The sequence below is a fragment of the Megachile rotundata genome, unplaced genomic scaffold, assembly GCF_050947335.1.
Source record: "Megachile rotundata isolate GNS110a unplaced genomic scaffold, iyMegRotu1 scaffold0229, whole genome shotgun sequence".
Classification (NCBI taxonomy): domain Eukaryota; kingdom Metazoa; phylum Arthropoda; class Insecta; order Hymenoptera; family Megachilidae; genus Megachile; species Megachile rotundata.
The window spans coordinates 102,517-113,163 of NW_027473526.1; the positions used below are offsets into that span (position 1 = coordinate 102,517).

Sequence of the window (10,647 nt, forward strand, 5' to 3'; positions counted from 1 at the left end):
TTAATAACCGAGAACTTTCACAGTGATACGTATTGTTTCTCGTTTGTGAAATCAAATAAGTCCGTTTGTACTATACATTACTATACATTATACGTATTACGCATAATGAAATGATTTAGTTCAACAATTATGTATGACATTGAGAAACAAAGAGATTTTTAGTACAGATATAGTCTATGGGGTAGGATATTACAATTTTTTAATTACATTATATTAAACAAAGGAATAATGTTTACTTATTCAAACTGAATTGCACAATGATATTTGTATTACATTATATTTATACAATTTCTATGCTTAAAGTTTATACAAAGGTCTTCGTTATTAACTATATTAAAACAATTTCTCACCTTACGAAAAATAATTTAGACATTTCTTACAGAAATTCCGAAGAAAAGTAAAACGAAAATATTTATCGTTCAACAGCTGATACGCATAAATCATCGTTCCAAAAATAAACTTCAACGATAAGTTGACTCGATCTTATTTCTCGTTCTGACGGTAAGTTTATCTTATAAAATGCGAAATGTATTATTATTAAATATAACATTAAGCATGTAAAATATGTATGACATAAGCGATATAATTATATCTTTTATTTTAGATTTTGTACGTGTATATATATATATATACACACACACACACGTATATGCATGTACCAAAATATATGTGCTTGTTAAATATAATTAATTATATCAAGGTTATATCATAAATGATAAAATAAATATCATCTTGATGGATTATATGATTAGTTACAGAAGTAATACATTCTTTGTACACAATTACCTGCAAGTCTAGCCGATCACTTGCTTTTGATTCGGTTACTTTGTTTATGGTAAGAAAATTATTCTTGCAAAATATTTGTTAAACAGAAAAATTGTTATATCGTTGGATAAAATATGTAAAAAAGGAATTTATCAACCGATGATCCCGATAGAATTTGCAAACTGAAATAGGGCAGTAAAAAAAAAAAAAATGGATGCAAATAAGGCAAATAACGTGACATTAAGAAATATGTTTTCAAGGAAATATTTTAAATACATATTTCCATGTGATCTCTTCAGATTAATTCTGACCATTATTGTATTATGCATTTTGATATTAGTCGTAAAAGAAACCAAATATATTGTTGTCCAACAGTACGAAATAAATATAATTATCAAAGACATCCATGAAGTTGTAGACGAAAAGTGGAAGTATAACGTAACACTGGAGGAAATGCCTGGAACTATACAAGTAAGTTTTACATAAGACATAATAAAAAATGTGATTTTGTCACGAGACATTTTATTCATAATAATTTTTATGCTCCTTGAACAGTGCAACAACATTCCTGTTGGATTACGTTTTGATTGTCATCCCGAAGATGGGGCATCAGAGCTATCTTGCAAGAGTAGAGGTTGTTGTTGGAACCTGATTAATAAACAAATTTCAAAGATAAAACGAGCTCCTCTGAATGTACCATATTGTTACTATTCAAAGAATTGGACTATATATAAATATGAAAATTATAGCAAGGAAGGGAACGAATTCATTGGATTTCTCAAACAAACGGGAAACTCGTTTTACGAAAATGATTTACCGTTCGTCAAAGTAGAAATAAGCTCTGTGGACGATTCAATTTTGCGTGTAAAAATGTACGATCCCTCGAAAACACGGTACGAGCCACCATGGCCTGTGAGGCCGGATCCTAAACCTTTTACTCGAAAAAATATTAATGCAAAGTATAAATTAGATATCGATAACACGAAACTTGGTTTCAAAGTGTACAGAACGTCGGATGATACAACGATGTAAGTACCGAATAATTTGAACGATTTACAAATCGCTTGCAATACTTAAGTTCTTATCGAGTCTTTTTCTATTTTCAGATTTGATTCTTTCAACGTCGGAGGTTTTATATTTGCCAATCAATTTTTACAGATTAGTGCTCTTTTACCAACTCATAATATCTATGGGATCGGTGAACATCAAACCGGTTTAAAGCTAAACACTAACTGGCAATCTTTCACTTTATTTAACAAGGATCAACCGCCAATCGAAAACGTACGTGAATGTATCCCAGTCTTTTCGAATTATTTCGCTTTTTTCTTCACGAGAATACATTGTTCTCGTATTTAGGCAAACCTGTACGGATCTCATCCGTTTTATTTGATGATGGAAAATTCCGGTAAATCTCATGGAGTACTCTTTTTGAATAGTAACGCTATGGGTAATGATTTTTCGAAATCGTTTGTTTTCGATGCGAGTAGGCGCGTCGAAGCACGCATTACTAACATTTATCGATTTCAGACGTAATATTACAACCATCGCCTGGTATAACATTTCGAAGTATCGGTGGTATTTTTGATATGTACATTTTCCTTGGACCAAGTCCCGCGGATGTTGTAAGACAATATTCCGAAATAGTCGGCAAACCTTTCTTACCACCTTATTGGTCTCTTGGTTTCCACTTGTGCAGGTATCCTTTTTTTTTGTGTTCTTTTAACGCGATACATAGACAGTTTGAAATTTTACAGATACGGATACAAAACTTTGGAAGAAACGAAAAAAGTGTGGAACAGAACCGTAGCAGCGGAAATTCCATTTGTAAAGTATTTAATATCTGGTCATTTAGCAAGTTCGATAATACGAGTTATAAATAATATTATTTATAGGATACGCAGTGGAACGATTTAGATTATATGGATAAAAATAACGATTTCACATATAATTTAGAAAAGTTCAAGGATTTGCCAAAATTCGTGAAGGAACTTCATTCGGTACGTACGATCTTTGGGATTGTATGTAAAAGTTTCTTGATAAATGCTAAGTAAAGGATTATGTGAAAAATATGGCTTGTCATCGTAGAGAGGAATGCATTATATTCCGTTGATCGATGCTGGAATATCTGGTTCGGAAAGCAACGGATCCTATGCACCATACGACGAAGGTTTGAAGGAGGACTTGTTGGTGAAAGACGCGGCAATCAATCGACCGTTTGTCGGAAAAGTGTGGAATATGATTTCGACCGTTTGGCCGGACTTTACGAATCCCAAAACACCGGAGTACTATTTTCGTATGATGAGAAATCTGCATAACAGCTTTCCGTTCGATGGCGCCTGGATCGTACGTACTCATTTAAAGTTTGAATTTTCATTTAAGTGCATTCAAGGACATTTAAATGCTGTTTCTTACCTGTTTTCCGTTGGTCACGCGTTTCTTCGATGTTTATCAGGATATGAACGAACCTTCGAATTTTTACAACGGCGGTAAAGAGGGATGTACGAAAAATGATTTGGATTATCCGAAATACGTGCCTAACGTCATCGAAGGTTTACTCGCGACAAAAACTTTGTGCATGAACGCTAAACATTATTTGGGGAATCATTACGATCTTCACAATACCTACGGCATCGGTCAAGCGGTAGCAACTAATTAGTAAGTAGAGGGTCGATCGGTGGTTCGGTATACGTATATAATACCGTATATAATACGGACTGATCTGTGCAGCGCATTGAGGAAAATTCGAGGAAAACGACCGTTCATAATATCACGATCAAGTTGGGTGGGTCAGGGACATTACAGCGGTCATTGGACAGGAGACGTTTATTCCTGTTGGTAAGTAAACGGAAACATGAGCATAGATTTCAAGTTAAACGTACAATTTTGTCTTTACGGGTTTAGGCACGATCTAAGAATGAGTATTTCTGCGATCCTGTCATCAAATTTTTATCAAATACCGATGGTTGGCGCAGACATTTGTGGATTCAATGGAAATGCCACGATCGAGTTGTGCAATCGTTGGATGCAACTTGGCGCGTTTTATCCATTTTCGCGTAATCACAATTCCGACGACACAATCGTTCGTATTCGATCAATTATCGAAGCTATTCGAATCGTTCCGAATACCTTAACGCGACGTTAATCCGTAGGAACAAGATCCAGTCGCAATGGGTGATTTGGTGGTGAATTCGGCGAAACGCGCATTAAGGATACGCTATTGGCTTTTACCGTATCTATACACATTATTTTTCCGGGCGCATAAGTTCGGAGAAACTGTAGCGCGGCCATTGTTCTTCGAGTAAGGATCAACCGTTCGACCATGTCTATTTTATTTTATTTTTCGAAATTTTACTTCTTCTTCAGGTTCCCTAGCGATTCGAACACGTACGATATCGACGCTCAGTTTCTATGGGGAAGTTCACTGATGATCGTACCAGTTTTGGAAGAAGTAAGTGGTAAAATTTGTCGACGAGGTAGTTGTGGCGGAGATAAGTATTATAATAAATAAACAAATGAAATAAACGCGTGATTTCTGTTTGCCGGTTCGTTTAATCGATAGGGTAAGAAAACGGTAACGGCTTATTTGCCGCGCGGACCGTGGTACGATCTTTATACGAGGAATGTCACGTTCGGAGTGGATAAATATTACACGCTGAACGCTCCGCTCGATATTATACCGTTGATGATTCGCGGTGGATCGATTTTACCGGTACAGAGACCGGCCACCACCACGACAGAGAGCAGAAAAAATGATCTCGAGCTGTTGATAGCGTTGGATCACGTTAACAAAGCGAAAGGAGAATTGTATTGGGACGACGGTGACAGCTTAGGTATCGAACGCGTCGATTTCTGTTAACAGCAACGATTACGTTTCTTCTTACGGAGTCGAATCTTTTTCAGATTCGTACGAAAAGGAAGAATTTGTATGGTTGTTGTTCGAGGTCGAGAACGATACTCTGTCGAGTTACAAAGCGGAGAAGAAAAGTCGATTCAAAGAGAAAATTGCCCTTAACAGGATCGAAATATGGGGGATCAGGCAAAACGTGACGCAAGTTTATCTAAACGGCCGGAAAATACCATTCGAGTACGATAACGAGGACAACGTGAGTTTTCGATTTGTAATTTTATTCTAGAAGCATAATGGTCTCGCGTGTTGGACAGGACATATTATTTCAGTATTTGGACGCGGCCAATTTACAAATTGATCCGAGAAACGAATTTAAACTGTCTTGGAAATAAATCGATCGTGGATCGAACGATCACATGGAGAAGAACCGTATTCGGGAGCTGCGCGCCGATCGTCGACGAATCACGAGGCAAGTAAGTTGCGATATACGTATACTGTTAAGCATCGCGTTTTCGTGCCTTTAACCGCACGATATATTGTACGATCTTTATACTACATTTGTATACATCGAAATAAATTGTTCGAATAGAAAGGAAAAGATTTTATTTTAATGACCGTTTCGGTTGTACATTGCACAGTACAATAGACGATAGAATGCGTAATCATTGACGCGTGTATAACAAAAAACGATAAATATAACTTTGAATTTCGTTCGATAACGCAAAACTACGTGGTGAAGGGTGTAAAACGTAACGTAACGCAACGTAACGCAACGCAACGCAACGCAAGGTAAAGCGGCAATAAAAATAACAACGTCACTCGATCGGCCACGCGCGAGCTACGCGTCAGGAAGAAAGCTGATCGAGAGAATTTTTACTTTGGCACCGATAACTCGAAGCGAGTGAAAATAAACGTCGAAATATCGAAATCTCGGCACGAGTTCTAAGTACATATTCACCGTGACCGCGCAACATTTCCTTTGACCTCGATCTATATTCAATGATTTCTACGACCTCTGTTTGCATTTGTACAGCGGGCGGAAAAGCAGATTTCGATCTTTCGAATAAATTTCCAGACAACGTACGGTCGTTCGTGTCTCAATGTATTTAGCGGTTTACCATTCGACTCGCGAGCGACCGATTCGCAAAGTGAAAACGAAAAAAGAACGAATATACGATCGCGCGATACGTTTTAAGATGTTTTAAACTCCGAACGGGCTTGTTATCGTTCCGTTCATTTTGCGTATCGGCGTCACGGTTGCGCTGCGGTGTAGCGGTGTAGCGGTGTAGCGGTGACGCGATCGAGCCAACTACGCCCCGACTAAAACAAATAGAGTAACTAACGTTTGAAACATTTGTGCCTAGCACCGAATATAGGACGCTTTTTTTTCTTTCTTTTCAACGAATCTAAATGACAATATCGTAACGCTAATGCGATAGGTAACATACAAACGTATATTTATCACTATCTTCTCTCTATTCGTATCCGGCGCATGATAATATAACGTGTATATCTAATATATGTAAATATGTGTGTGTATATTTGTTCATTCGCTAATTATACTACGTAGGTGATTGTATACGCGTACGCGTATAATATTTTGCGATCTTGATCGTTATTGTCTGGTCACATTTACTTACACCTATCTAAAGAACGTCGCGTTCGAAAAGTAATATACCGCGGAGAACGGTAAGCGAACGTTAATCGGAATCGAGTAACAACTCGAATCGATTCGATGTACGGTAAGGCCCTTTGGCATCGAAGTCTCCGAACTCGGGCTGAAATCTCGCGTCTCGAAATTGCTCGAGCACGATCGACGAAACAACACGGTCAAGTTGTAGGCAATTTTACGTGTCGTAACGCGCATAAACGAAAGTGAATCTAAACTAAAAGAAGGTAAGGCAAAAGAATTAGCCTCTTCGAATTAGGATACGCGCGTGTACTGATCGCGTGCGCGTAAATTATAAATGCTAAGAAACATGGCAAGAAGCGTCCGGTAGTTCTCTCTGGTTCTCTCACACACACACACACACACACACACACACACCCTCTTTCTCTTTCTCTTTTCTATACACGAGTTTTCTTATCGCCGAAGGAAATGTGTTTTCCCTTCCACGATAAAGAAACGTTCGTTTCACCGTTCTTTCGAACGGAACAAAGATTCGTGTTTCGCGATAAACCTTACGCGTCACGGACTAATCGTAACGATCGCTGCAATATTGTCGTACGATCTTTCGAATATCGAATAAATAGGCTCGAGGTAAAAAAAAAAAAGAAAAAGGAAAGAAAGAAATACACGAAGCAGCAGACGGACGCGTATAGCGTATAAGCCTCTTTGGCAGATAATCGTAAGTACGCGTGCGCGATCGGTGGTAATTTTCATATTCCGAAATCGCACTCGATACATACTTTGCGAAAACGTATTTACTTAAATGTAGGTACTTTCTTTACGAACGCACCGTCCGTAACCGTTTGATCGGTGCGCGAACGTTATGGCACTGAACGCGTTTATTAAATAAACTTATCACGCGGAAAATTCAACGTCGATTTTCCATAGTTGGGTGGTAACGGAGTTACCGGAAAAAAAAAACTTCTCTACCGAGAGAAAAACGGAAAAGAAAAAAAATGGCAACAACGCGAACTTTTCTTTGGAAACTTTGGTAAATCAGTCGATTTTTCTTATTAAATAGACATTTGTTCGAGAGTGGATGATAAATCTAGCGTTTGCACTTTGGACTAGCACGTATTAACTTTGAACGAAACGTAACGATGCCTGCGCGTCACGATTTCGATAAACGGTTAGATTATTAATATTTTCATTCTCTATCTTAGGACGCATAATTAAGAAAAAATACTCTCTCCTTCCAGCCCTCGTTCGAATTACGTGTTAGCGTACGATACGGGGCAAGATAATCTTTGGTAAAGGAGAAGAAGCGACGATCCCGGTGGCGGAAATGGAACGAGGCGGGTCGAGAGTTTAAGTGGCCGTTAGCGTTTCCAAGATGTCTTCGGGACTCTTGTTCAATCGACGAAAGTGTTCCCAGTGTTCTTTCGGTACGGTCCATTTGAGAAATATCTCGAGATTCCTGGTGAGGATCTCGAGTTCCGAGAGACCGTCGCTCGCGACCGGATCTTTACCGGCGGATACGAGGGAATCGTGAAGAACCTCGTCGATCAGTCTTTTACCGAAACCTAACTCGTCCAGTCTCTCTTGTTTACTAATCCTCTTGAGCAAGACCGCGAGCAACAGTCTCATCCGTTCAACGGTCATCAGTCGGTACTTGGAGGGCGGAGGAGAACGCTTGCCAGCGATTTGATTCGAAAGCGGCGACGCGTTCGTCGAGCTACGGGAGCATTCGGGACTCGCGCGCAAGCTCTCCTGCTCGTGCTCGTGCTCTCGCTCGTGATCGCGGTCGTGCTCGTGCTCGTGCTCGTGATCGCGGTCATGGTCCTGATCGTGATCGTGATCGTGATCGTGATGGTGATCGTGATCGTGATCGTGATCATAGTCGCGGTCGATCGCGAATTCGGGATGACAAGTCTTTTCGTGAGACTCCAAATCATTTTTGATTCGAAAAAAACTTTTACATTTCTTGCAGGCGTACGGCTCGTTTCTACCGTGGATGCATTTCATGTGTTTCTTCCAGTGAGGCAACTGGGTAAAACCGGCGTTGCATTCGGCGCATTTGAAGGGTCGTTCGCCGGTGTGTCTCCTGGTGTGCAACTTGAGCGCCGTCGAATGAGCGAACGCCTGCCAACAGACCAAACACCTGAACGGCCTCTGTCCGGAATGGGTTCTCTGGTGCACGGTCAGCTGGGACTTTTGAGCGAATCTTTGACCGCAAGTGGCACAACCGTGAGGTCGATCGCGCGCGTGCGTTCTCATGTGCTGAGGCAGATGACCCTTGAAAGTCTTGTTGCAGATGACGCAGAGGAAGGACTTTACGTCTCTGTGAAGGCACTCGAGATGTTTCTTGAGGGCGTCTCGGCGAACGAACGCGCGCCCGCAGATCTCGCATTCGTGATCTTTCTGGCCGTTGTGACGTTTCACGTGCAACGCGAGATTCGCCGCGCAAGTGAACGTGCCGGAACAGAGAGCGCAACGATAAGGCTTTACCTGGCTGTGGGTGCGTCGATGCTGCACCAGCTGCCCTCCTCTGGCGAAGCTCTTGTCGCATTCGGAACACTTGTACGGCTTGAAGCCGGTATGCGTTCTCACGTGTAGCTTCAATCTCTCCTTCAACGGGAATTCTTTGCCGCACTCGTCGCACTTGAACACCGGTCCCGCTCCGTGCACGATCTTGTAATGATTTCGAAGTCCGCCGCTACCTTTGAATCGAGCCTCGCACACCGCGCAACGATACTTTTTCTGTTCGCCCTCGTCCCGGCACGTGTCCGCGTCGTCGTCGCCGTTCCTGTCCTCGTTACCGCGATCCTCCGCGCGAACGATCTCGCCCCGTTTCCTCGACGGCGACAGATCCTCGAACAGTTTCGTCGTATTCGATCCGACCGAGTTGTTGTTTTCCCCCTGCTCGACAAAATTACCGCGGACATTCGAGTTTCGTTTCCCGAGCTTCTCTCCGACGATCGCGTCGACGATCGTCTCGACGACGCTTTCGCTCGTTTCTCGAGAAGATATCGCCATTCGATCGAACAACGGGCCATCGGTGGTTCCGCTCGGATACTCGTCTTCGTAAATTTCTCCCGCGTTCGCGTTCCTCTTCTGCTCCGAATCGAAGAAAAGCGGTTCCCGACGGAACACGTAAATTTCCTCGTTCGTTCGAACGTTCTTGTCGAGATCCAGATAGGTCGGCGGCTCTTCGTTGTATTCCACCGATAGGTTCTTTCTCTCGTGTCCTAGGAAATCCTGTAGCTCGCTCGCGCGTCGATGCCTCTTCTCCTTCTTCTCTTTGTTCCCTTCTTTCGCTTGTTCGTTACCGGCGCGGATACCACCGTTCGTCGTTCTTTTCTTCGACGATTTCGCATCTTCGTTGTCCACGCGTTTTTTTCTCCTCTCGAAGCCGGCGCGTTGATGCGCTAAACGATAAGTCCGATCGGCGATCGTTTCCTTAGGCTCGATCTCGCAACCGTTGCTACCTTTGCCGTACTCGTCGATCTCTTTACGCGACTTGTCTCCTCGACGATGTCCTCGCGATTGTTTCCCAGCGTCTTCTTCTTCGCATTCGCCGGCTATACCGAAGCTTCGGAGCACCTTTAAAGCATCGGTCGCCTCCACTATCGCGGTTGCGCCCGTTTCCTCCTCCTCCTCCTCCACCGTTTCTGCGTTCGCTTTAACGTTGTCCGTTTCGAACGCATCGTTGTCTCGGATAATTCGAGATCTTTTTACCGGTACCAATTCCGTTAATTCGATTTCCTCCCTTTCGTTTTCGACTATTTCGTTGAAAACGATCCGTTGCATATCTAGATTGGCCATCTGGTTCTCTTCTATATTCTTTTCTCATTCTATGGAGACGGTCGTCGAATTTCGTCGCGTCGCGTCGCGTCCGGAGATTTCGATGCTCGGCCTCCGTCGATCCTTAACGAACGAGCATCGATCGTGACTCTCGCTACCATCGTCCAGTTTTATCGTGGAAAGTTTAACGGATTAAACTTTCGAAGAAAACGAATCGTTCCTCCTGTTCGACGATACACCGAATTCGGTTACTCGCGAGCTTCGACCGATAATATTGCGTTTCTTCGTGCTCCACAAACCCGCCTAAGATATTCGTGGCTTTTATCCGTCGCGCCGTATCTGCGCTTATCGTTTCTCCGAATCGAAAAACTCTGAGTCACCGTAATCACCGTCCACTTCGTGGTCCGTCGAACGTTCAAGAATAACGTCCAATAAATTTCGAATAAAGCGAAGAAAGAAACGAACTAAATCGCCTAAGATAGCGTTCTTTCCGAACGTTCTTATACTTGGAATCGCGACGCCGCGCATACGTCGACGACTACTTGGCCTTTCGCGCGATAATTTTCGATAAACACGGGTTTGGTTGGTGCGCGCATTGGAATCACCGCGAGCTTAGAGGTAC

The 10,647-nt window shown here is 42.2% G+C and overlaps 2 protein-coding genes across 4 annotated transcripts; one reads left to right on the forward strand and one right to left on the reverse strand.

The window, feature by feature from the left end:
• The first annotated feature begins 37 nt into the window (after positions 1-37).
• LOC100881877 (lysosomal alpha-glucosidase) lies at positions 38-5,210 on the forward strand. 3 transcript variants are annotated; one of them, XM_076541892.1, is made up of 19 exons: positions 38-181; positions 383-501; positions 605-835; positions 911-1,236; positions 1,321-1,793; positions 1,872-2,046; positions 2,122-2,212; positions 2,293-2,461; positions 2,520-2,589; positions 2,658-2,762; positions 2,851-3,108; positions 3,218-3,420; positions 3,493-3,600; positions 3,667-3,844; positions 3,915-4,063; positions 4,129-4,213; positions 4,325-4,595; positions 4,666-4,868; positions 4,942-5,210. In XM_076541892.1, the coding sequence occupies exons 4-19, from the start codon at positions 976-978 to the stop codon at positions 5,002-5,004; spliced, it is 2,862 nt and encodes a 953-aa protein (XP_076398007.1). In that variant the 5' UTR covers positions 38-181; positions 383-501; positions 605-835; positions 911-975; the 3' UTR covers positions 5,005-5,210. The 3 variants fall into 3 exon arrangements, with proteins under 3 accessions (XP_076398007.1, XP_003707619.2, XP_012150826.2); XM_003707571.3 differs by having other exon boundaries at positions 938-1,236; XM_012295436.2 differs by lacking the exons at positions 3,667-3,844; positions 3,915-4,063 and having other exon boundaries at positions 605-1,236.
• On the reverse strand, positions 5,199-10,642 carry LOC100881985 (uncharacterized). The gene has a single exon (XM_076541893.1). The coding sequence runs from the start codon at positions 10,044-10,046 to the stop codon at positions 7,590-7,592; it is 2,457 nt and encodes an 818-aa protein (XP_076398008.1). The 5' UTR covers positions 10,047-10,642; the 3' UTR covers positions 5,199-7,589.
• Between the last annotated feature and the right edge of the window lie 5 nt (positions 10,643-10,647).